The 25,876-nt window shown below is 42.1% G+C and overlaps 1 protein-coding gene across 9 annotated transcripts in view; it reads left to right on the top strand.

The window, feature by feature from the left end:
• LOC121826529 (cytochrome P450 3A25-like) overlaps positions 1–25,876 on the top strand; it is a 319,487-nt gene that overhangs the window by 287,777 nt on the left and 5,834 nt on the right. For 7 of the 9 annotated variants that reach the window (XM_076560749.1, XM_076560751.1, XM_076560750.1 and 4 more), the window contains 11 exons: positions 3,606–3,851; positions 7,552–7,738; positions 8,462–8,555; positions 11,056–11,108; positions 12,340–12,439; positions 15,756–15,869; positions 16,120–16,208; positions 16,438–16,589; positions 22,739–22,866; positions 22,984–23,050; positions 24,621–24,781. In XM_076560749.1, the coding sequence (XP_076416864.1) occupies positions 7,668–7,738; positions 8,462–8,555; positions 11,056–11,108; positions 12,340–12,439; positions 15,756–15,869; positions 16,120–16,208; positions 16,438–16,589; positions 22,739–22,866; positions 22,984–23,050; positions 24,621–24,781 (1,029 nt within the window). In that variant the 5' untranslated portion in view covers positions 3,606–3,851; positions 7,552–7,667. Of the gene's footprint in view, positions 1–2,105; positions 2,290–3,605; positions 3,852–5,224; positions 5,541–7,551; positions 7,739–8,461; positions 8,556–11,055; positions 11,109–12,339; positions 12,440–15,755; positions 15,870–16,119; positions 16,209–16,437; positions 16,590–22,738; positions 22,867–22,983; positions 23,051–24,620; positions 24,782–25,876 lie in introns of those variants that run through there. The other 2 variants (XM_076560752.1, XM_076560753.1) reach the window with 2 other exon arrangements.

Raw genomic sequence — 25,876 nt, 5'->3', positions numbered from 1 at the left:
CCCATTTCCTTTTGTATCTTATGAAATGATGAAGAGGGGAACTACCAACCCAAATTATGGGAATCTGTTTTGAGATTTATTTATATATTTAATTTTACCAAAGAATTTTATGTTTTCTCATAAGTTGATGTTATTCTCTAGTGAAAATGTACACATTGCACTCATTGTAACCCATTAGAATAGGAGCAGAGTGTTAGATGGCCCATTCCCCTTTCCTGGAGAGTATCTCCAAACTTCTGGTGTCACTACAGTCTTGTCATCATCAAGACTGACTTTTCTCCCAGATAACTTAATGACTAGGAAGACATTTGAATTCAACAGGCTTCCTCTGGCCTTTCCTTTGGCTAGCATAATTTTTGGGTATGTTGTTGACCACTTTTCAGGACAGTTAGAGTAGTCACTAAGGAATCCCAATTTTATTTAATGCATCTGCCTAATATTCATTGATTAATATCTGAATTTACTAAGGATTAATTGTTCATTGAGGGATTTTCTTGGTATGATTACATCAGTGAGACACTACTACAGAAAAACATGAGGTACATGTCATTATTAGTGGTTTTCCCACATCTGCCCTTTGGGTGCATTTAAACATACCTTGCCTGGGGGAATCAGTAAAAGACATGACTTCCTGAGGCCAGCAGTACAGTTGTTATTAAGTGTGTGCACCTGGGCTGAGCCAAATCCCTGTTGTCAGAGTTCCCAACACAGAGTGAGGACAAACTGAAATTCATGAAGTTCATGTGGTTAGTTGAGGTCTCTGTTTAATTTTTTTTTTTTTTTTTTTTTTTTTTTTTTTTTTTTTTTTTGGTTTTTCGAGACAGGGTTTCTCTGTGTAGCTTTGCGCCTTTCCTGGAACTCGCTTTGGAGACCAGGCTGGCCTCGAACTCACAGAGATCCGCCTGGCTCTGCCTCCCGAGTGCTGGGATTAAAGGCGTGCGCCACCACCGCCCGGCTTTCTCTGTTTAATATTTAACAGGGATTATTCCAGTGAGATAATGCTGCAAGTCAACAGCCAATAACTGTCACCGTCAGTAATTTCACTCAAATTGCAACATACTCTACATGGCAGACAGCATCAGTCACCTTCCTCCCACTGCTCTCCTTCCTAAATTCCACATGCTTGCTATTTTTGAACTTAGCTCATACTATGCTCGAACTTGGGAACTAAGAACAGGTAGTTCCTTGGGCAGGACAGGGGAAGGAGAATAGTAATGTCTTCCCAAGGTGGAGTGAGTGACAGGTGTGGACTGCTTCTCAGGTGTCAGAACTCCACTGGTGACTTCCTTTGGACAGTGCGGTTAGGTCACCCTACCTTTTGTCCTTAGTCTGACTTCCTGTCTTAAATCTCTCTTGGTGTTGCTTCTCTCCAAGCCCAGAGTGGTATCTTCACACTGGAGTATGGACATGTCCATGATAACACACTTCTGCCCCATTGTGCATGATTATATAAGGCCACCTTTATGCACCTATATATACACCTATATAATGTACTTTGATCATAGCCCACATAGTGTGCTACCCTTCCCTTTCCCCTCCATTTTCCCATTTCTACCCTCAGTTCTCCCAGACAGCTTCACTCTGCTTTCATATCATATGTACATAAATACTTTTTTGTGTCCACCAACCGTAGGACCCACAAATAACAGAAACATCCAATATTTGTCTTTCTGAGGATGACTTAATATGCTTAATTTGCTTATTTCTGGTTGTATCCATTTTCTTACAAATAATATAACTTTATTCCCCTTTTTATGACTGAAAAGATTCTATACTATATTTTCTTTAAAAACTATGTTGGTCTTATAACTTAGCAATCATAAATAGTGAGTACTTCAAGAAACATTGATATGCAGGTGTTGCTGATATTGAGACTTTGGTGTATAAAAAATAATTTTATTTATCCCATTGTTTTGGAAGATATGATTCCAAGTAGTTTATCACTGACTATGGGCAGGATTCCTGAATCTGTGAAATCATGGCAGGGTGTGTTGTGGTGGGAGCATCATTAAGAGGTAGAGATCCACAGTTCATTGGCTTCCACTAGTTTGGCTGGTCATCTCTGAATGTCCTCCCATCATGATCTCTACGTCCCTTGCCTGTAGAATTCCTCCTTTCTCTCATCAATTGGATTCCTGGAGCTCAGCCTGGTGCCTTGCCATAGATCTCTGCATCTGCCTCCATCAGTCACTGGACAAAGGCTCTATGATGACAGATAGGTTATTCCCTAGACCGGTCACCAGAGTAGAGCAGTCCAGGTACCCTCTGGACCACTGCCAGCAGACCAAGGTAGGGTCATCCTTGTGGATTCCTGAGAGCCTCCCCAGCACCCTGCCTCTTCCTATTCCCATGATGTCCTCATCTATCATGGTATCTTCCTCCCTGCCCTCCCACTCTGTTCCTGTTCCAGCCTGACCCTCTCATTTCCCTGTTCTCTTCCCCCACTCCTCACCCTCTGCCACACCCCCACACCCAATCCACTCCCCCATGGGACTGGACTAGGCCCTCTGGATAGGATATGGAAGATGGTTGTTTGGCTCAAACTGTTTTGGGGGCACCAGGCAGGGGCATCAGGATCCATCCCTGGTACATGGGCAGGCTTCTGGGAATCCAGTGCCTGTGGTGTGATGCCTTGCACAGCCTTGGTGCAGTGGGAAGGGGCTTGGACCTGCCTAGGCTCAGTGTGCTGGTGCTGTGAGATGTTCTGTATGTGCTGTGGGAGCCCGTTCTTGGGTTCCTTGTGGCTTTACCCAGCAGGTCTGCATAGAGGATGATTAGGACCACGGGCCTGAGTGCAGGTGTCTGAGATGATCGGCACTTGGCTGTGCTGGGGGATGGTCTGTATGTCAAATTGCTCTGATTGGTCAATAAATAAAACCTGATTGGCCAGTGGCTAGGCAGGAAGTATAGGCAGGATTAACAGAGAGGAGAAATAGAAGAACAGGAAGGCAGTAGACACGGCCTGGAGCCGCCGCCAGGACAAGGAAGATGTAAAGTACCGGTAAGCCACGAGGCAAGGTATAGATTTATAGAAATGGATTAATTTAAGATATAAGAACAGTTAGCAAGAAGTCTGCCACGGCCATACAGTTTGTAAGCAATATAAGTCTCTGTGTTTACTTGGTTGGGTCTGAGCGGCTGTGGGACTGGCAGGTGACAAAAATTTGTCCTGACTGTAGGCAAGGCAGGAAAACTCTAGCTACATGCCGGGCTCTGCTGACTCCCCATGGGAGACCTTGAATTGGGAGATGTGGGGGTACGGGGTGGCTTGGAAGAGAGGGCTGGGGGGGTGGGAGCATGGAGGAGGTGGGATCTGTGGGTGGTAAGTAGTGTGAGTAGAAAATTTCTTAATAAAGAAAAATGAAAAAAGAGGTATAGATCATATGGCAGGGCGGGAATCTAGAGCACAGGATGGGAGCCAATATCCACTTCCCATTATGCTTCTTCCCTGAAGTTTCTACCACCTCTGAACACCACCATACTGGAGTTCAGTTCTGACTCATGAACTGGAGTTCAAACTATATCCAAACTGTAGTACTGTGATTTTTAGTTAGGAGTGATGGTAAATGTGTTGATGAAATGTGTTGTTTTCTGTTTTGATACAGGTTCTTCCAAAGCTAGCAATTTCTATTGATGTCACATCAAATGTCAGTCATGAGTGACCACATCTCACACTCTCAGAATCCAGTGGCTTCTGTGTAAGATGGTGCAGGAGGAGATTTGCCTGGAGGAGGAAAGAATCTCGGGGTGGTCAAGACTAGATTAGGTGCAGGACAGGAGAAGGTCAGCAGGTCAAAAGGCAATCTCCTTTATCATAAGAGATCGCTTGGTTGCAGTTGAAATGGATGGAGGTAAGAGACAAGAACACAGATCTTGGCTGCTGGAGGCACTGCCATGCGGGGCATCTATGCAGATGGCCATGGAGACAGAGTGCTTGCTGTGGCATCTGATGGCCAATGTTTGTGTCGTTCTCCAGCATGGACCAGCAGTGTGACACAGTGGTGGAGGGGCAGTTCCTTCAGTCTTCCCGGTCTCAGTATTCCTCTCCAGAAAGTGAGGTTGCTGACCAACCACACCTACCTCGTAGTGCATGTGGAAGGGTCAGCGGGTTAAGCACATTGCCATTTAAATTGGCCTTCTGCAGTGATGGCAGGCCAGGGAATGTTTTCCTCTGCTGACTTACTCCCTGGTATGAATTAGGGGGAAGGGGTACCACAAGTGACAGCAGGATCAACTGTGGACACCATGTTTCTAGTTTGCATGCTCCAAAAACAAAGCTAGCTTACCTCAGGCCATAGAAAGCAAACTTTGCCCTCTCAACAAACTCTCAATCTTTTAATCCATGCAAACTTGAACTCTTATCTCTTGCAGACACAGTAAATACATCATGCTAGGTAATGTTACTGTATAACTTTTGCCCTCTGATACCCTACTTGAACTCTTCATCTGCAGTGAACATTTGTGGGGTGAATGGCAAGTCTTGGGACTGGACTAGTGTCCCATTCTCACTAGATAAAGGCAGCCATGAACCCAGTTTGCCGTTTTAGGTCCTAAGTCCAATCTAGGTCCAGTATTGATTTGGTCTGTTGTGAGGTCATTGTGGAGGGAAAGACACTGTCATCAGCATCTGTTTTGGAGATTAGATTTTTGAGGGTAAAGTTCAAATCCGTATAGATTCTATGCTATAGAAGAACCTGACAAACACCATGCTAGGTGAAACATGCCAGGTGTAAAAATCGCATGTAGTGTATGATCTTCATGATTTGAAGGACCCAGAGTGAGTCATCCAACAATGACAGACACACAATGGGGAGTCAGTAATGGGATAGAGAACAGGAAGGAATCCACACAGTTTCAGATTAGCAGGAGTGTGTGCACAAAAGTGAGTGTGCTGAATAAATTGCACACTTAAAACTAGTTATTTTCTGCCAGACCTGGTGGCACACACCTACCCTAGCACTCAGGAGGTAGAGGCAGATGGATCTCTGTGAATTCAAGGACAGCCTAGTCAAACATAATGAGTTTTAGGACAGCCAGAGTTATATAGGGAGACCCTGTCTCAAAAAACTAAAAGTTACCTTTTTGTTGCACTAATTTTATCATAATACGTTACATTTTGGGTAATAATAGCATGTTATTCATAATAGAAGTTCATACCACATGTACTGCAGTTTGGTCACACTCACCAATCATGAACCTCTCTTCTCTGTTCCACTCCACACAGCACTTTCCCAGCTGGTTTCCCCCAACACACATTTCTATGTCTGTCTTTTCTGACCCACTGAGATTCATTCAGCTTCCTTATGGAGATTGGATGAGGGCTCGTGAAACACCTGCTGAAGACCAGGAGACATATCATCACTCTGGTGCCTACAATAGACAGAGATGCTTCCAGGGGCTGTGCCAACCTGATGCCTCTTGCCAGCTGGTCCAGGATTAAGTCTTAATGCTAGAAGCATGTAATCCATAGCCTGTTATATATTCTATTATCTTTCTTATATGCAGAAATTTTAAAAACCAAACACCACTATTGTAATTTGGTAAGTGCAATTTCTCTGATTTAAATGCATACCCTCAAGTTTATGTATTAGAAACTTAGTCTAAATGTAACCCAACAAAGAGACTGAACCCTCAGGATGGATAAGGCTGTGGAGGGTCTGTTTTCATGAGTAGATTAAGGCTGTTTTTACAGACATGAGCCAGTTGCTGCAGGATTGGGGTCTTGAGGAAATGATGGATTTCACCTCTTCCTTCTCTTTCACGCTTCATTGTCCTCCACACCTTTGTTATTTGGGGTTTCCTGCACATTTTTCCACCAATCTGTGAGATAGTCAAGGAATTATTTAGGTATTATTCACTGCTATATCTGTAGGCCCTTGCTGAATATTTTGTATCTGGTAGACATCCTGACAGGTTAGTTGAATGGGACCTATGGACTTAGTCTGACCATGTTAAACTTCCTAACTTGCTAATGCAAGACGAATTGCCTCTGTCAAAGCCACTCTCACTATAAGCTCAGGATGATCAACCAGGATTCTGTTGACATGTGGTCCCTACAGGAAAGACCACAAATGGATGGATGGCGTGGGAGCTGAGGGATCACTAGGCAGTATTTAGCAGCCTTTCAAATGACCCTGTCATAGACTGCAAACTAGACAGATCATTGCCAAGACATGTACCCATCCATCCGAAAAACTATCTATCTAAGGCCAATGTGTACAAAAGAATCAAGCAACAGCATTCATGTCCAGAAGGAGGCCAGGCATATCAGCCACCAATGGTAAGGCAGTTGTCACTAAAGACAGATGCACAGCACCCCAGAATAGTAGTAGAATTTAGAGAGGAAATTGATCCATTTTGTACAGAGGAAAAACGTAATCCATAGTAGGGTGTCCTAGTCAGGGTTACTATTGCTGAGATGAAACACCATGACCAAAGCAACTTGGAAAGGAAAGGGTTTATTCAGCTTACACTTCCATACCACTGTTCATCATCAAAGGAAGTCAGAACAGGAACTCAAACAGGACAGGAACCTGGAAGCAGGAGCTAATGCAGAAGCTGTGGAGGGGTACCACTTACTGGCTTGTTCGCCCATGGCTTGCTCAGCCTGCTTTCTTATAGAAGCCAGGACCACGTGACCAGGGGTGGTCCTATCCACAATGGGCTGGACCCTCCTCCACCAAGCACTAATTAAGAAAATGACTAATAAGCTTGCTTGCAGCCTGGTTTTATGGAGGCATTTTCTCAATTGAGGCTCCATCCTCTACATTGATTCTAGCTTATGTCAAGTCAACATAAATAACTAGCCAGCACACAGGGTGATTCTCCTTGTTGGGTGTGATTGGTGAGAAATGACTCCACCAGGTTCATATTTTTTTCTGAGCTGTGTTTTGATGGATAATTTCAAGTCCTAATGGGTATAGAGGAACCTTATAGGAAATGGAATTTGGGGCTATGCAAATGACTCTGAAAAGTTGCTGTGAAGGGACCCAAGTTAAAATTTCTAGTACCCATGTATTATTCACTGGGCTGCTGGCAAATGTCTATAACGTCAGAAAGGGAGGAAGTATGTGGTAGAAAAGGTGGTCCCCAGGGCCTTGCTTCCCGGGCAGTCTAGCTGAAATGACAAGCTCTAGGTTCAGTAATAGATCCTGTCTTGAAAAATAAGGTGGAAAGTGACAGAGGATGACACCCATTGTACACATACACACACACACACACACACACACACACACACACACTAGAAAAGGAAGCCTTGCACTGGTGAAGATCAGTAGGTACAGTTTCTCTGTATGTTTTCAACGTGTTTGGGAATGAGAACATGCATGAAAGAGACCTGCAAATTAGAAGAAATTTAGTGCCAATGGATTTAATTGAGTTTCTGGAAAAACAAATATTTACCTAGAATATGTATCCAAAGGAGGTCAGAGTAGGATTGTGCATGAACTTTTGATAACTATCATTGAAAAGGCCATCTCAGTTCTCTGAGTTCAGGCAGTACAAGGGAGGACTTTCTACTGGCTGCATCCCTGACCCCTCCTCCTTTCTCAGCACATAAACACTGCAGACTGGTCTCATTGGATCTCAGCTGGGCACAGCAGGGGAGCCCTACAAGACTCTCAGCTGGGAGGGAAACTTGGAGCCAGAACTGCTGAAGGAAAGCTGAGATGGAGCTGATCCCCAGCCTTTCCATGGAAACCTGGGTGCTGCTGGCTTCCAGCCTGGTGCTCATCTACATGTGAGTAGCTGTCCAAGATTCTCCCTATCTGTAACTGGAGTTGGGGTGATACACAGGACCCTTCCCTTTCCTGTTAGTACATCCGAAGAGAACATGGAGGAGAAGTTGAAATCGAGACTTTGGTGGTGCAGTTCCTACTGACATTATTGCCATTGACATTATACACTTCTGACTCCCTCCAACTCTTACCTTATGGCTCAGAGGGTTTTGACAAGACTTGCTCCTGGGAAGATGGATTTGGCTCTCAGTCTGTACTCAGACGAACCAACATCAATCCAGAGAACTCATAAACATTTCGCCACTACAGCCCTTCTGAGTTTGGGGAGTCCCAAGATCATGGAGGTGCTTAAACTTCTCACTGTCCTTGCCTCCTTGCTTTCCTTAGCATGCACCGATGACGTGTGTAAGGCTTCTCCCCTGGGCATACACATGTCTATTGCTCTCTCTCTCATCCCCTAACATGCTTTCTACAAATTCCCATCATGCATCCTAGACATTGTAGGAGGGTCGGCATCTACTCTTCCCTCTTTTCTGTAACCCTCACCTGACGCACCCTTCCTCTGGATAACTCAAGTTGTTTTTTGTCTTTCAGTATCCAGAACCATTTCCCACTCAGTGCTGTGTTTTTAGAGCAGAGGACAGCTAGCACTGATCCTGAGGGAGGGTCTCCATTGCTGGTTGGATCATGATAAAATGTTCTTGGCTTTTTCTTTTACTTTATAGATATGGGACCTATTCTAATGGGATTTTTAAGAAGCTCGGCATTCCTGGACCCAAACCTCTGCCTTTTTTGGGAACCATTTTGGGCTACCGAAATGTGAGTACTGTTTGAGCTCTTTCTTTTCTTCTTGTGGATGCGACTTCTTGTGTATCTGTTTATGGATCAGTTCCATAGATGCAAAGGCCAGTCCTAGGGAGAAAGTTCTGGGGTGTGAGACCACTGGAAACTGTGTGTGTCCAATCAGGAGAGTGCTCGGGCTTCCCTTTAGGATTTGCTGACATATTTGTAGCTGTGGTTAGAAAGCTGTGACTGCAGACATATCAGAGCCTGGTGTTCAGCACTTCACGCTCAGACTGTGTACAGGAGCAGGAGAAGTCTGGGGTTTTCCTTAGTGGAGCCTCCAGGAAGGCACAGGTGTCCGTAACTCACGGGAAAGCATGCCTGGTCACAGTAGCACCGCAGCAGCCTGTGTGCACTAGACCAGACTTCACACTGGGCTCAGGAGCAGCACTTGTTCTCTTCCTGCTGGCCAGCTCTGCAGCATCCCTGCATCAGGACGCCTGTGTGTTGACTACAGGGAATTCCCCTTTACCAGAAACCTCTCAGGGACTCCTGTGTCCCCTGCAGCTACTTCAATGGCTCCATACTGTCTTAATACCCAGGACATCTTTGAGGGTTTGAGAAAATAATGGTGTTCCGCATTGGTTCTTTTCTCCAAAACAGCACCCTCAGGGCCAGTCTGAGTAGGATGTGGCTGCAAATGAAACAAGTTAGTGCTTGTCTCTCACCCTCAGATACCATAGGACAAAAGAATTTTTGCTTTTCTAAGTGAAGGCAGATTCCTTTATAGAATCATTCCAGGAAGGATGATTTTATCAAGTCTTTAGAGACACTGAAAGTGCACCATAAATGCAACAAGGACCATGAATGTTGGCTGATTCTTTGTGGCTTTGGTTGATCGGCCAAGGCTGGCATCTGGCTAGATTATAATGAGCTCAGATGCTGAAGGCCATCAGCAGAGCCTGCGAGCCAGCTGCTCTCTGCTAGGATTTCCTTCCCCACATACTCCAGTTGCCTGTCAGAGTCCAAGTTTTACAGTTAGATGTTTACTGCAGGCCTGAGATCTAAATGAGACCTCTCTTGACCCACAGCTGCCTGAGAAAGCCTTAAGGCCATCCTCTTGAAAGGGGAACACTTTTCATAATCACCCAGCACATTTCCCTTCCTGAATCTTCTTTTGTATTAAGTCACAGATATGATGTCATGACAGAACATTTCCTCTTTTCAACTTTGGCATTGGAAACTCAGAGCTAGTGTTTCCTTCGCTCTGTCCTGCTGTAGAAAGGGGCCTCTCACTGATTCCTGGATCCCATCATGATTTCCTCATCATCTCCACTCACCCTCAATCTTCTCTCGCTTTTCTTTTTATCACTTCTTAATTTTTTGATGATCCTTTTTATGTTTTCTCAATTTGCATTAGTTCTCTGAGAATTTCATGCAATGCGTTTTGATTGTATTCACTGCCCACCCCAAGCTCCCCCCACATCCCCAGTCCTTCCCTACCTACCCACTTTGTGTATTTTTCTGTAACCCATGGAGTCTGATTTGTGCTGTCTATACACTCTCAGTTGTGTATATAACCACACACTGGATCGTGGTTGATCTGTCATGAGCCACACCCTTAAGGAAAACCAACTGTTCCTCTCCCAGCCCTGGCCAATTGCCAAAAGCTGCTCAGATAGGGGGGGTACTTCATGTCCTCCTCTCCTCTCCGTGCTAGGGTTTGTCTGGTTTGTTCTTGCTCAGGTCCTGTGCACACTTTCACAGTCACTGTGAGTTCATATGTGCAAATGCCCTGTTGTGTCCTTGAAAACAGTTTTTGTTGTAGTGTTTTCTGTCTCTGGCTCATGCAATCTTTCTACCCCTGTGCCAAGGGAAGGAGATTGTTATACAGAGGCGATGTCCCATTTAGTGCAGTTTCTGAAATGTCCTATTCTCTGCACCTTGGCCAGTTATCGCTCTTTTGTTTCCCCTGGTTTAGATGTTGAGATGACATCCACCCTGGCCTCAACTTTTCCATCTTCTTGCTTCTTCCTGAGTGCTAGGATTATAGTTGTGTGCCATCAAGTCTGGCTTCACTCTGTCACTTTTGTACTAATAGAACAACGGGATAATACTGAACCAGGATATACAAGAGCGTACACCCCGGGAGGTTTGTACATATTCCCTTAGTTTGGATTCTTGAGGAACATTTCAGAGTGATCTAGGATTTCAAAGACAACACACACACACACATGCACACATGCATGCACACACACACCTCAGACAAGAAACTGCTTGGTATTCATAAGTAAGGACAGTTCTTTCAATAGATATAACACTGAGAAAATTCAAGACCAGCCTTAAACGCTCCATTCCAGACAATTCTTCTAGTCTCCCCTGCCCCTTAAAGTGTCTCTAATAAGAACTTGCCTCTAATCCCTGGTGAGGGATAGGAAGCCTGATTTCACCGAATTTGAGTCATTTGCACCCCAGTTAGAGAAGGGATCCACTATATGCAGGCCAATAATGGATTGAACTCTATTTCTTTTTCCAGGGTTTGTGGAAATTTGATATAGACTGCTGTAAAAAATATGGGAAAATATGGGGGTGAGTATTCTGGAAACTTCTACTGGGTAGACTTGTTGAATGAAGCACTCCACTGCATGAGGACAAGGCCTTTGGAGGTTGTCCCACCAGGGTCTAATACATCATAGTTGTGAATTTGAACAGCAAGAATTCCATGGGGGTATTCCCTACTGGGACATCCTCTAGACTGATTAATCAAGGGCTTCAAGACTCAATGTCTTTGCACCTAATGCTCAGAACCTTCTAATATGTGCTCAGAAATGCATGATCATCTCAACACCAATTCAGTTTTAGTCAAACCCAGAACTCCTTTATATCAACTTAAAAGTAATGTTCACTTTTGAAAGATACACTGGGAGATGTACGAAAATAGATTGGGAACTCATCTATATCCTAAAAACACGTGTAGCAATTAAAATATTAAATTTACTAGAAAAACATATGTATATTCCCCGTATATCTAATTCCAATGACTTTGAAGAAGAGATGAGAGGTATTTGTAAAGCATTGTGTTCTCCTTTGAGCCTATGTCTTCAATGGTGCCACAGAGTAGCTGACGGTTTGGAGAGAGGTTGGAGGAGGTGTCACTGTTGTGCTGTGAGACACAAGCAAGTGGAGGAGCCTCTGTCTCTGCATCTCCTCTCATTCATCCTCAGAAACCACAGGCCTGGTCACAGGGTCTGCAGAGGTCACATAGAGACCATGTGACCAATGCCAAGCATGGGTTGTGCTGCCCTCTGGTGGTCCCAAAGCAACCGCTACTGCAGTAGTATTAGGAACACTGAGTTCTTTGTCTCTAAATTTTGAGTTCGGAATCATTGACCGTTTTCTCTGGATTTTTTATATCTCTGGAGGTCAAACCCAGTGCCACACACTTGGTAGACGAGGGCCCTACCACTGAGCCACACCTCCAACCCCGGTACTGAACTGTTTACACAAAAGAATAGTATTGGCAATAACCATGTGAGTTTGCCTCGCCTTAGCCAATGTTTCAGTGTTCACTCTTACTAGAGACGTCTTTGAAGAGCTGTTTTGTCCTAAGTGTCTCATCCCTGCTTCAGCCATACTATCCTTCATTCAATTCCAGTGTCTTCTATGGTCAGAACTTGAAGTAGGGGTTCATGTTGCTGTGCTTTATAGAGCTGGCAGTGTGGCCTGTGCAGCCTCAGGGGTAGAGTCTGGAGTCCTGGGTGTAACTCCAACTGTAGAATCCATCTTCTGAGGTTCAGTCCACCCTGTGTTCCCACCTCAGGTTTTATGACGGTCGACAGCCTGTGCTGGCTATCACAGACCCAGAGATCATCAAAACTGTGCTGGTGAAAGAATGCTACTCAGTATTCACAAACCGTCGGGTAGGTGTCCTTTTTAGGAAATATAATGATTTGTTTTCATTAAATTTTAATTTGGAAAGAATTATATGATCACAATAAAGAGCCACCACCATGCTCAGAATATTTCTTGATTTTTGTAAATGGTAATGTCTTGCATGAGTATAAATATAATATATTTTGGCCAGTATACTAAGATGAAATTAGCTTTGATATCATTGGGAGTTTATTTACATTTCCTCTGAGTGGCATTCCCTGATCTCTCTCTCTCTCTCTCTCTCTCTCTCTCTCTCTCTCTCTCTCTCTCTCTCTCTCTCTCTCTCTTTCTCTCTCTCTCTTTCTCTCTCCCTCCCCCCTCTTCCCTCTGTGTGTGTGTGTGTGTGAGTGTGTGTTGTGTTGTGTTTTGGACATTGTTACAATTTTGTTTAGTGTTGAATCTACACAGTGAAGACACAGGACTGTCCCTTCACCATGGGACTTCCTTCTAAACATGTGGTGTGATCATGAGAAGCCTGTCTTTTCTTCTTGGCAGTGTCTGATGCATTTTATGGATGTTTTCATGGTCAAATTTGATAACATTTTGTTTAACTTTCTTATTTTTTAATGATAATATGTAGTTTTATATTTTAGATTTATGTCTATAATCTATCTGTAATTTTTTTGGTATGAGAAACAAAGGTCAGGTAAAAATTTCTGTTGTACCATGCATGTTCAATTGTTCCAATGCTACTTGGGAGAAGTTTTTCCCTCCAAAAATTACCAGTCCTGTTACATGTGTGGGACACTTTCTCATCTTTCTCTTCAATCAATCGATCACAGTGTTTTCCCTCTATGGGGACCATTCCCTCTTGATGAGTGACCTCATGTGGATTAATTACTCCTACATTTTTTTTTAAATTGGTTGGTTCTTGGACCTTTGCTTTTCTATCCAAATTATGAATGGTCTTGTCTGAATTTAAAAGCTCAGTGTGATTTTGATAAAACTTGAAACAAATATAGGGGAAATATTGTTACTGTGTTGTGTCTTCTAATTCATGGCTAGCATGTACCTCTCTGATTTTCAGTCTGCTTTTGCTTGCCAAATAGACAATTTCAGGTGAAAGACCCAACACGTATTTTGTTATATTCGTGCTTTAAGTATTTAATTTCTAGTTATTGCTATGACATCATTTTCTCAATATTTCTCCACTTATCATTGCAATTATGTACAAATTGAAATGAATTATGTGATGTCACTGTGTCCTATGACTTTTCCAAACTCACTTCTTTATTCCCTATATTCTGTATGCTGTTTGGTGTGCTCTGCATGGACAATGGAGGTGCCTGAAAATCAGAACACTTGTACTCATTGTTTTGCAATCTGTATGTTTCAATTGAATTTTCTTACCTTATTGCTCTAGCTGGCATTTCTAGGATAGTACTGAATAACAGTGGTGAGAGGAACCTTCAGAACTGCTCCTGTTTGGAGGGTCAAACATTCAGGCTCTCACTGTCAATGTGAAGTTGGCTAAGGCTTTTGTATAAGTTTTCTCTCCATCATCAATTCAGTTTTGCTTATTTGTTTGTTTACTTGTTTTGAGACGGGGTCTTTCTCCATAGACCTGGTTGGCTCAGAAATCACTACATAGGCCAGGCTGTCCTTGAACTCACAACAATCCATTAGCCTCTGCTTCCCCAGCACTGGGACTAAAGATGTGTGCTACCATGCTTGACATCATTCCCAATTCTTAATCTTTTCTACTTGCCATAATTTAAAAAACAACAGCTCTCCAATTGATTATGCTGTTGGTAAACATATTGCAGAACTACACTAAGATAACAGTAACCCAAGACTATGTAATTTTTTAAAAATTTTATGTGTCTGGATGTTTTGTCTGTTTATACATATGTACACCACATGCATGTGTGAAGGTCCGAAGTGGGTGTCAGATATCATGGAATTACAGATGACAGTGAAATGCCATGAAGGTACTGGGACCCAGACATGGGTCCTCTGCAAGAGCAACAAGTGCTCTTAGCCTCTGAGCCATCTCTCTATCTCTTGGTTCTAAGGCCAGTTGAGTCCATTTCTACTATAAAAAGCTGTAGGGCTTTTCTTTTCTGCTCCTTTCGAAGAACTGTTAAGTCCAGCTTCAGTGGGGTTCAGGTCCCAAAGAGGGAGGGGACTGAATGCACATCTGAGTGTTCAGCAGTGCGCTCTCTCTCTCTCTCTCTCTCTCTCTATATATATATATATATATATATATATATATATATATATATATATATATATATATCTTTCTCCCAACCAGAGACATTTTTTATTTATATAGCATATTGACTACATTAGGCATTTGACTAGCATCAGAGCCCTGGATTTCTTTTTCATCTCCTCATTAAATGTCCAACATGAAAAAGCAAAATATAAAACAGACAGTCTCACCTGAAACATCTTTGGACAGCATCTGTCAAATCAGGAAGTTACAAATTCAGGGTCTGCAAAACATAGGACCTTTTATTTTTACAGTCTGTGTCTAGGCTGGCTGTTCACAGTAGCAATATGTTAGACAGTCTGAAATTATTTTTACCTTAACCAAGTTATGTATAAAAGTATGAGATGTTTTCTAAAATGCAAACTTTAGAAAACATCCCATAACAATCATTTAACTGTCTGAATTACAACATTTTTTGTTGTCTTCAGTTTTATAGTAGGGGCCTGTTGCTTTCATATGTTCCCAGAAAGGAAGATTCTGGTATCTCAGTTTTTTTCCATCAACCCACACTATTCCTGTTCCTTCCGTGTAAGCTCTAGTGTAGGGCAATGGATATACTTGTGACATCTTGTATTCAGTTCTGAACAAGAAATTTCACAGAATCTATCCTATTGGTACCATGGTCCTTCGGCCACAAAGAAGACTCTTTCTTCTGTGACTCTCAGGGCAAGACCGCTGCCTTCAAAGTTTTCTGCCCGGAACCTGCATATATTTCCCTAGGGGCTGCATAAGCAGAAAACTCCCCACTATGTAGACAACTGCTTCTAAAGCTACCACAGCACCCTCTGCCTGAGGACTTGAGCCACCCCTTGTGCTACAGCCTGCTCCAAACAACACTTTTTCCCTCACAAGAGGGGTTTCCATTTAAGAAGAGATTTTGAAAGAAAGATTTGAAGCCATGCTCTGATGATAGGTGACACTCATGATTATATAGGCTGTAAAGTGATTTCAATGAATCATAAGTGGGCGTGCCACTTAGGATCAGTAACTATCTGTTAAACGAATGATGTGTGTTTGATATATTTTCTGTGGCTATGGACATATGCATAACTTCTGCAAGATAAATTGGCTTTCAATTTGAACTCTAGGCTTTTGGTCCAGCGGGACTTATGAAAAAGGCCATCAACTTATCTGAGGATGAAGAATGGAAGAGACTTCGAACACTGCTGTCTCCAACTTTCACCAGTGGAAAACTCAAGGAGGTGATGAGGGAGAGGGCATTTACTTATGGAATGAATCTGGGGACAGGTAGAAAACAAGTCCATGTTCCCTTTCCAAGGGTTGGTCCTCTGAGTTACAATTCCTATAAAATGACCTTCTGTCTTCATGCCCAGAGGACTCTTTATAAAATCCACTGTAACATCTCACTCATTGCTTCATGACTGGGGATGATTTGTCTTTCTGGGACCCGAGTTTCCTCATTTAGCTACAGATGTTGTGCTTTGTGCTTAGATGTTCCCCATCATTGGACAGTATGGAGATACATTGGTGAAAAACTTGAGACGAGAAGAAGAAAGAGGGAAGCCTGTCACCATAAAAGAGTAAGTGGTGGTGTAGGTGATGGGACTGTAAATACCTTAGTGTCCCGTCAACTCTAGGAAAGGGGCATCTGCAAACCAACACCAGGTAAAGGCCCCATGTGTGATTGTGATAGAAGCCTAGCCCCCACTGATGATCCAGCATGCGATTCTGTGTGGCTTCCTGCCTGGGTAGCTTGGAACTATGAGCTGCCTCAGATGCAGACAATGATTCCCATGTCTCTCTCCTCAGTATCCTTGGAGCTTATAGCATGGATGTGATCACTGGCACATCATTTGGAGTGAATATTGATTCCCTCAACAACCCAGAGGATCCCTTTGTGCAGAAAGTCAAGAAGATATTAACAAGTGTGAATTTTCTTGACCCATTTCTTCTCTCTGTATGTAAGTATCTACTTCCTCTCTTTTTTCTTACTCTCACATGCTACAATCAAAATAATATTATTCATCATTACTGAAATACAATTCATATATAAAAATAATGTGCCTGCTTACAATGTGTCATTCAGGTTTTGCTCATACAAGGTAATGTATATCCATCACCATTGCCAAGCCAGGGAACATTTTATCCAAGAAAACCTGTACCATTTCCTTCTCATCTTCCATTCCTCCTTGTCATAAGAAACACCAGTTCACTGTTGTGTAGATCTGCCTCTTCCCACATTTGCCATTAAAATACAGCATAAAAATGTCATAGAATACATACAATTTAGTGACTAGCCTCTTTCAGTTAACACAATATATTCAACAGAAACATTTGTTACCACACCCATGTTCTGTAGACAAGTCAAATTCCATGCCATCTGATGGTCCTTCAGATTGTTTTCAGATTCGGGATGCTGCCAATAAGCTGTCATGGACATTGACACCCGAGATTATGATTGAACACTTGTTTTCATGTTTTCTGGGTAGGCACTTGGGGGGATTAGTAAATTACATAGGACTTCTGTGTTTGACTTACTGAGCAACTGAGTTTTTTCTTTGATAGAGGCAGCATTTTATTTTCTGGTTAGGAATTCATGAAGACTGCCATTCAAAACTTGGGGTTGTTGTTATTTCATGATGTTCATCCCAGATGCCCTAGTGGACACTCAATAGTAAAGCACCATGAGTGTTGGGTTGTGTTTTTTCCAAGTGGTAATTATATTCCCCCACTTGGAAGACATTATTGTCTTTCTTAGATAAACATCTGTTCAATCGTTGCTCCTATATAGCTGAATTGTTTACATGTTTGCCATTGAGTGATAAGATTGGCATGTGTATCATGAATAACAGTCACTTTCCAGACATATAATTGGCATATTTTCTGTACTTTGAGATGTCGTTTAATGTTTTTGATGGGATCCTTTGAAGTACACATTTTTAAAATTGTATGATGTACAATTTTATAATGTGCTATGTTTTAATCTCTAAGTCAAATGGTCAGAGTTGAGGTTATGAACATTTAACCTCCCTCCAGTTTCATCTTAATTGGGCAGTACATTCCTTAAGCATTGTTTTTTTTTGATACAGGGTCATGTAGCCCTGTGTGGAGGCCCACAAATGTTTCCTAGTGAGATCTGAGCTTGCTTTATCCAGCAGGACTGCATTAGAGGATTGCTTGACTATACATATGGTTACTAGGTGATTGGAAGGGTCTACAGTTGGTGAGCTAGGGGAAGGTCTTTGCTCCACCCCTTGGCATTCCTATAATTCCTCTTTAGCAGAGACAGAAGATGCCAGTGGATAAAGATCAAGGTTATTCTTTGTTTCTATCTGTTTCTCTCCCCTCTATCCCTCTATCTAAATATTACTCACTTCACCTTCCTCAAAAGCACCCTGGAAGAAAAATGGGGGAGATGGTCTCCCTCAGATGGTGCATGGAAAAGGGACCAGGGACTTGATGAAAGGAAGGGAGAGGATCCTGCAGGAAGTTTGGTCATGTCCAGTTATGTTGAAAAATTAAGGCGGAGGTATTCTATTTTCAGGAGTGAAAGTAAGGTGGCTAAAAGAAATGCCAAAGTGAGGCTGCAGCGAGTATCTCTCTATATCTAGGTTTCTTTTTTTCTCTCTCTCTTTCTTAATTTCTATCTAAAAAACTAAGGAAAAAATGTAAGGTAGAATGTAGAAATACAGTGTAGAAAAAAATTAGGGAAAACTGGGCAGCAGTGGTACACACCTTTAATCACAGCACCTTGGAAGGCAGAGCCAGGTGGATCTCTGTGAGTACAAGGCCAGCCTGGTCTACAGAGCAAGATTCAGGACAGACACCAAAACTACACAGAAAAACCCTGTTTCAAAAAACAAACTTAGGACAAGAAGGAAAAAAAATATAAGGTAGACTGTAATAATGTACTGTAAGAAAAAACTTAGGATAAAATAAGCACAAGACAGAGGAACTATGTCCTTGATTTTTCCAATTGGGACTATGAATGCAAACTCCTGGGAGGAATAAGAGTTATAAAAAAAATAGGATGAGAAAAATGGACAGAAAAAGATTCCTGACAATGCTTTTGACCTGTATGTAGCTTAAATCTGAGTCCTGAGTGTCAGAGGAATGAATGTTCCCTGAGACAGATGCGGATGAAGTAAAACTCAACTCTGCTCATAGTGTTACTGCATGAAAAAATCAAACTATCAGAATTAGTTTCCTCTTGGCCATGAAGCCAAAGTTTAGGAAACAGAAGTCTTGGAAAAAACTTAGTTATCTTTCTCTCAAAAACTAAAAGCTTTCTTGGGAAAAACTTAGTAATCTCTCTCTAAAAAACTGTAAGAATTTTGGGTCTTTCCTTCTCAGATTTTTTTCTCTTTCTGTAAGGGCAAAAATTTAACTCATTTGGAAACAACATCTATCAGTATGGGAAAATCACCTGTAATTGCTCTAGAAAAAAACAAAAAACAGAAAACCTCTTGGAACAGGGCAAATCCTCCATGCTAGTCCTATCTCCCCTTCAAGCCAGTATCAGAAAAACAGCAGATACTTTAGACACTAGCCAGAATTCCCTGTAGCTAGAGTGTAGTGAAAGACACCAAGGAAAGCACAGGGGGAGAGCTGATCAGGGAACAACATCCCTCCATAGTGGAACAGCTGCTGAGGACAAGATTCTGGCATGAATGTAGTGGGTGAGGCTTTGAAAGCCTCCCTGCAATGAGGGAGGAAAGGTCTAAGTTCTAGCACTAATGACAGCATGAGAAGAGCTGAGAGTAAATTTGGCCATACAAACAGGTCCATCAGGAACAGGGAGAATTGCCTGCTTGACTGCGAGCTCCGAGTTGGTAGGTGGGGCTACACAGCACCCACAGCTGCCAAGAAAGCTCTTTCTTTGCTTTTTTTTAAATCAGGGAACAAATTCTTTTTAAAAAAAAAAGTATTTTTTCAAGTATTCTCATTCCTTTTCACTGACCTACTGAGACAGAGGTTTTTGCTTCTGGCAACAAATGCCTGCCTGAGAGCACAGGGACAGGCTTAACCCACTCTGGGATCAGTATGAGGTGAAAAAATCTGATTAAAGAGGTACACCTGTCAAATGATAATGCAGGGGTCCGAATGTAAGCTTGGGGAGGAAAAAAATCTCCTGTGATAAGAGCAAAAATTTGACTTTGGTTTCAGCATGAATACAGATTGTGTAAATTGATGTTTTCTCATAGCCCAGAAAGGCAGCATGGGATATGTAGTTCATTCATAACAGCCTGACAATGTAGAGAAGGGCAGCTTGGGAAATGTAGTCCATAAGGCAGTTTGTAACAATGTGATGATGTACAGAAAAGCAGTTTGGGAAATGAAGTCTGTAACAGAGATACCAGTACTACATGGCCCAAAAACTGTTTTTTCAGTGTTTTTTTTTTCCAGTTCAAAATGCAGTGTTTTTCCAAATGATGTTAGAAAGCTTCCCCTTCACTACTGAGAACTAGAAACAGGTGAATCGCTTGCTTGTCAGGAGACAATTAAAATGTTAATACAGTTTGTCAACAAACCACTTTAAAACACTCATGATAATATTAAAAAACAACTTCTAAAAATTAAGAAGAGGGAGCTGACCTCAGTAAAGATTAGAACCACTGATAAATTAGGTTCTGACTTCAAGCAAACTTTCAGAATAATATCAAAGCTAACTACAAAATATGAACTTTAGAAATGATTTGTATACTTGCTGTCTTGTTAATAGGTCAGTTAAGAAATCTCTTCTAGATGTTTGCTAATAAAGTTTGCTTTTGAATGGGTATGGGTAAATAGTTCTTTTAAGAAATCTCTTCTAGATATGTGCTAAAGTTTGTAAAATAGTCGTATAGAATTTCCCTTTTGAATATGTTTGTAAAAAGTGTAAATGTTGGATGTAAGTCTGTAAAAGTGTAAATGTTGAATATAAGTTTGTAAAAACTAAATATGTATAGTCATGTTCATACTAGAATTGTCTTTATTATTCCATCAATATCTGTCTGGACAAATTAGGTAGCATTAATTTTTAAAGGAATATGTTTTATCTTCAGATAGATTTTAACATTTTTATGATAGCTCAAAATATAATTTTATGGTCTTAGTGGCCCCTGGAAAACTTAAGTGTCATAATTAAGAGAGCTTTTCTATCTTCTTCCTAAAAGTTTCCACTCTTCCTCTGTATCTGTTTAGAAAGAGGTAGGCCACCCACAAAAAAGTTAGGCTTTCCATGATTGAGTTCGTTTGTACAGAAATTCTCCTGCTAATTAAACAGATAAAAGTGTCTTTATAATTAGCATGGGTTTTTGTTTACTTGAGTGGATACTTTGAAGTGATTCGAAATGATTGCTTTTTCCTGGGAATCAAAATAGTCTCTTGAAAATTTTATTGAACATCTGTTAGGAAAGACATTTGATTTGGAAAAGGGCTTGGTGCAGCTAATACTGTTGTAGTCACCTTAGACCCATTCCAAAAAGGATATTCCATCTTTACTATCCTCTACTCCTTTACTGGGAGGTGGATGTTTGCAAGCTCAGCAGGGACCTGAGTCAGAGCTGAGTTAGGCTCTATACCCACTCCTATCAAAGGCTGGTAGTCAAAGACAGGCAACTTTCTTCTTGATAGCTTCCAGCATAAGGCAGAATATGCTTGATGGAAAGTATATCTCCATGATAGGTAAGGAAACTAATCAAGAAGGATGACCTAAGACAGGCACAGTCTATCTGAGGGGCCTGGGAGGCCCTTTATTATGTCTAGAAGAGGGATGTGGAGGCCCACAAAGATTTCCTAGTGAGATTTGAGCTTGCTTTATCCAGCAGGGCTGCATTAGAGGATTGCTTGACCATGTGCATGGTTACTGTACTTGGCTGAGCTTAGGGACAGTCTTTGCTCTACCCCTTGGCATTCCTATAAATAACCCTTTAGTAGAGACACAAGGGACCAGTGGATAAGGAAACAGGCCCTCCTGAAGGTATTCTTTATTTCTATCTGTTTCTCTCCCCTCTATTCTTCTATCTAAATATTTCTCACTTCACTCTCCTCTAGAGTACGCTGGGGGAGGAGGATGTGGGAGTTGATCCCCCATAGCCCTGGTTGTTCTGGAACTTTCTATATAGAGCAGCTGGCCTTGAGCTCACAGAGACCCACATGCCCCTCTCTTCAGAATCCTGAGATTAAAGGCTTGTGCTCACCACACCCATCTTAGACCTGGATCTTTGACCCACTTTTAGTTAAATTGTGTGTACTGTTATCAAATTTATTCCGATTGAAGAGTAGGTACAAAGAATGTAAACACTGGAATGTGAGGAGGACCATCATCTTCTGGACATGCATGGCTATCACACTCTCAAACTCAGAGCAGTTACACTAGATCAAGCCAACCAATATTCCCTCCATAGATATGGGAGATGCTCTCAAGGTCCCACCACTTTCTGAAGAATGTTTGGCAGTTGATAGCTTCTAGGAAGAGAGAATCATCCTTCTTTGATGGTGTGGCCACTTGTCAGTTTCCCACGCTTCAGTGGATGGCTCCACTTCAGTCTTATTAAACAACAACATAAAGCTGTGAAAGGGATGTCTTGAGGGGGATGTGGGAGAAGTTGGAGAAGGAATATAGGGAGTGGAATGAATATGTTATTTCATTGCCTAAATGAAGTGATCAAATAAAAACAAGTATTTCTTCCTATATATATATTTTAAATTTTGTTTATTTTTAATCACACACACACACACACACACACACACACACACACACACACACACACACACACACACATGAGTGCCATGCCTCTAGAGTCCAGTAGAGGGAGTTGATTCCTTAGAGCTGGAGTTGTAGTTTTGAACCATTCAATGCTAAGTACTGGGCATCGAACTTGAATCTCCTGTAAGCAGCAAATGCTCTTAACCACTTAGCCATTTCTTTAGCCCATATCTTGAGTGTTTTACATCTTGATGTATTATAAATAGATAACTATTTGTTAACATTAGTTTGGTACTTCCTTTGAGTGGAATTGAAATACAAGTGGATCCTGGAACTTAGCTGAAATTGTGTTTGATTTCTAATGAGTGAATAAGAATTTAGTGCAGATTTTCATTACACGTTCTCTTCTTTTCTCTGTAGTTATGTTTCCATTCCTTACTCCACTATATGAGATGCTAAGTATCTCTATTTTCCCAAATGGGTTAGTGGACTTTTTCTATGAATTTGTAAAGAAGATGAAGCAAAATCGTCTTGAAACAACTCAGAAGGTAAAATATGGTGTTTTGTTAGAATGCTCATTGTTTGATCATGTATCAGGCTGTGAACATGTCAGTTGTACCCTTTCTCTAATTGCCCATTGTGGACGTTTCTCTTTCTGCTTCCAGACTCGAGTGGATTTTCTTCAGCTGATGATGAACACTCAGAACTCCAACAGCAAAGAGTCCCTGAAAGGTAACTCAGGATGCTTCACCATGTTTGGAACAAGAAGCCCAGAGAGAAGAGGGTGTTGGGACATGTGCATGGGAGATTGGTCCAAGATGGAAATTTCTGCCAAATTTCAGAAAGCCATGCAATGGATGATGTCTATGATGTCCATAGGAGCTTTCTAGAAGCACACTGGGGTAAAAGGACCAGAGCTTGTAGGGAAGCCACAGAGAAGCATTTCATGCCTAGAAGTCCTCAGTTGTGCTGGGTCATCTGTCAGAGCAGAGACTGATTCTCAGTCCCTTTCAATCCCAATGATTCTGGATCTCTGCCTAGATTTTGCATCTAGGCCCCAATTAGGAAGAACACTGTCCAGAATTCAGGATGGTCTCTGGGAGTGAGTGGTGGAACAGTGTTCAATAACTTCATCTGTAATTTATTCTGCTCTGTATAAATAGCATCTGGGAAACTATATACCCTGCTCTTCTTCATTCTTCAGGCCCCTGGTTTTATAACATCCTCCATGCTAGCTTTGTGTCATAGACTATTATTACTGATGTAGCCACAGAATGACCTTAACCTTCTCATATTTATTCCATATTTCTAGTCATTATCCATCTTAGGAAGGATTTTCAATCCTTACTATTTGCTTTATAAAATATCATTCAAAAATATATTCATTTGTCTCTAGCAGTGTGATCTTTTGCTTCCCCTGTTACTTTCTTCTTATGATTATTTAGTTTGCATTTCAAGTTGTCAGGCATGTCCACTGGAAGCCCTTTTAATAGGCCTCATGAAGCCTTCCATCCTCTGGGCTTTCATTTCGATTGCTACAAGAGACTTGAATTTTAGGGTGTTTTCTGGTCGAAGCAGAGCTTAGGGGAAGTACAGAGACTCCCTATACATTTTTGTGTACACTCCTCCACCAGAGTGAAGCGTTTGCAGGACAGACACTCAACCATTTCCCACCTGTTTTGTCTCACATTTACTAATATTAAGGTATTTGTCTTAGTCCCTCATGCTGTTACAGTGACCAAATAACTGAGGAAACACCTTAAGGAGAGGTTTATTCTGACCCACAGTTTAGTGATTCAGTCCATCATGGTGGGGAAGTCCTGGTACAGCAGGCTACTGGTCACATGGCATTAGTAGTCAGGAAGCAGAGACTATCTCACAATCTTCTTTTTGCTCAGTAAGGGACCCAAGGACATGGAATGTCCCACCCACATTTAAGATGGGTCTTCCCACATCAAGCAACTTAAGACAATCTCTCAATGGTATGCCTGTCTTGTCTCCTAGGTGATCCTAGATCCTCTCAAGTTGTTGGTCAATGTTAACCCCTGTATTTCTTTTATGTTTATAAGTATGTATGAGGACAATGTGTGGTGGGTGGAACTACACATTTGTGGTGGTGAGTCTTGTCTATCAGGACAGATAGGCCACAGATTTCACCAGAGTGGAATTCAGTCCCAGGGATTGTGGACTGCCTTTCTCTATTTGTTTCCAGACGGCTGGGAGCACCATTTGAATTTCTTTTCATTTCAACTATGATGTTCTGCTTTGATCTTCCTTATCTGAGATGTTCGTTTCCTTTTAGCTCTGTCTGATATGGAGATCACAGCCCAATCAGTTGTTTTCATTTTTGCTGGCTATGAAGCCACAAGCACGGCCATTTCCTTCGTGATGTATCAACTGGCTACCCACCCTGCTGTGCAGAAGAAACTTCAGGATGAGATTGGCAGAGCTCTGCCCAATAAGGTGAGTGGGTGGTACCCAGAGAGGGAGGGCAGAGGTAAAGGATTCACAAGAACATGTCTCATCACTTGCAATGAGAAATTTTACAGAGAGCCATGCAATGGTTCTTCTACCAGCAAGAGTCTAAAAGAGAAAGAAAGGGAGGGACATAGGAGATGAATGCAATCTGTATAAATACATGATCTTTTTTAAAAGATTTTGTTTATTTATTATGCATATATAGTGTTCTGCCTGCGTGAATGTCTGCTGGACAGAAAAGGACGACAGATCTCATTGTAGATGGTTTTGAGCCGCCATGTGATTGCTGGGGATTAAAATCAGGACCTCTAGAAGAGCAACCAGTGCTCTTAAACTCTGAACCATCTCTCCAACCCAGAAATACACAATCTTTAATACAGTGCCGGCTCTGGTGTGTCTGTATCTATCATAACAGTTATACAAGTAAGAGACACCAGAAAACCTGTGTGACACATAAGGGTAAGCACCAGTCCCTCAGGTGTCTGGACAGTTATCTCTGCTGATGTCCTCGGGTGCTCTCCAGGCTATCTGTGGTGCTAGGCTGGCCTTCACTGGTCGCAGCAGGCTGACCTGACACTACTCTCAATGGCTCTACTGTCCAGTCCGATAGCATGGTGTGTGTGTGTGTGTGTGTGTGTGTGTGTGTGTGTGTGTGTGTGTGTGTGAATTAGGGGAGTCTTTTCTTTCTTATGGTGCAGATAGCATCACTCTTGTGATTTCTTTGAGTGTCAGTGCCCTCTGCTGACCAGAGCTGGCATTGCAGGCACTGTGCTGGACAGGTTTTCTCAGGGAGTCTCCAAGTCCAACCCCCTAAGGTGGCTAATAGAGATCTGGTGAGGACAATGGTAGGGATACCTATCTGTGAGCACTTTACTTCCTCAGTCTCCAGCCACATGTACGTTTAAGCTCCTAAGCATCTAATCCTGCCTCTTTCCACAAATGTCACTCAGGTAATCTCTTGCCCTAGGGTTGTGGAGCATTAAGTTCACCCTCCCTGTCCTGTGATCAGTCCCTATTCTCTGCCTCCCTGAGCAGTTCAGTTTCCAATGCAAGGTTCTGTATAAAGAGGTTAACTGGCTT

Source organism: Peromyscus maniculatus, chromosome 23 (genome assembly GCF_049852395.1).
Source record: "Peromyscus maniculatus bairdii isolate BWxNUB_F1_BW_parent chromosome 23, HU_Pman_BW_mat_3.1, whole genome shotgun sequence".
In the NCBI taxonomy this organism is placed as follows: Eukaryota; Metazoa; Chordata; class Mammalia; order Rodentia; family Cricetidae; genus Peromyscus; species Peromyscus maniculatus.
Note: the sequence above shows the minus strand (reverse complement) of the source record. Positions and strands in the feature narration are given on the sequence as shown.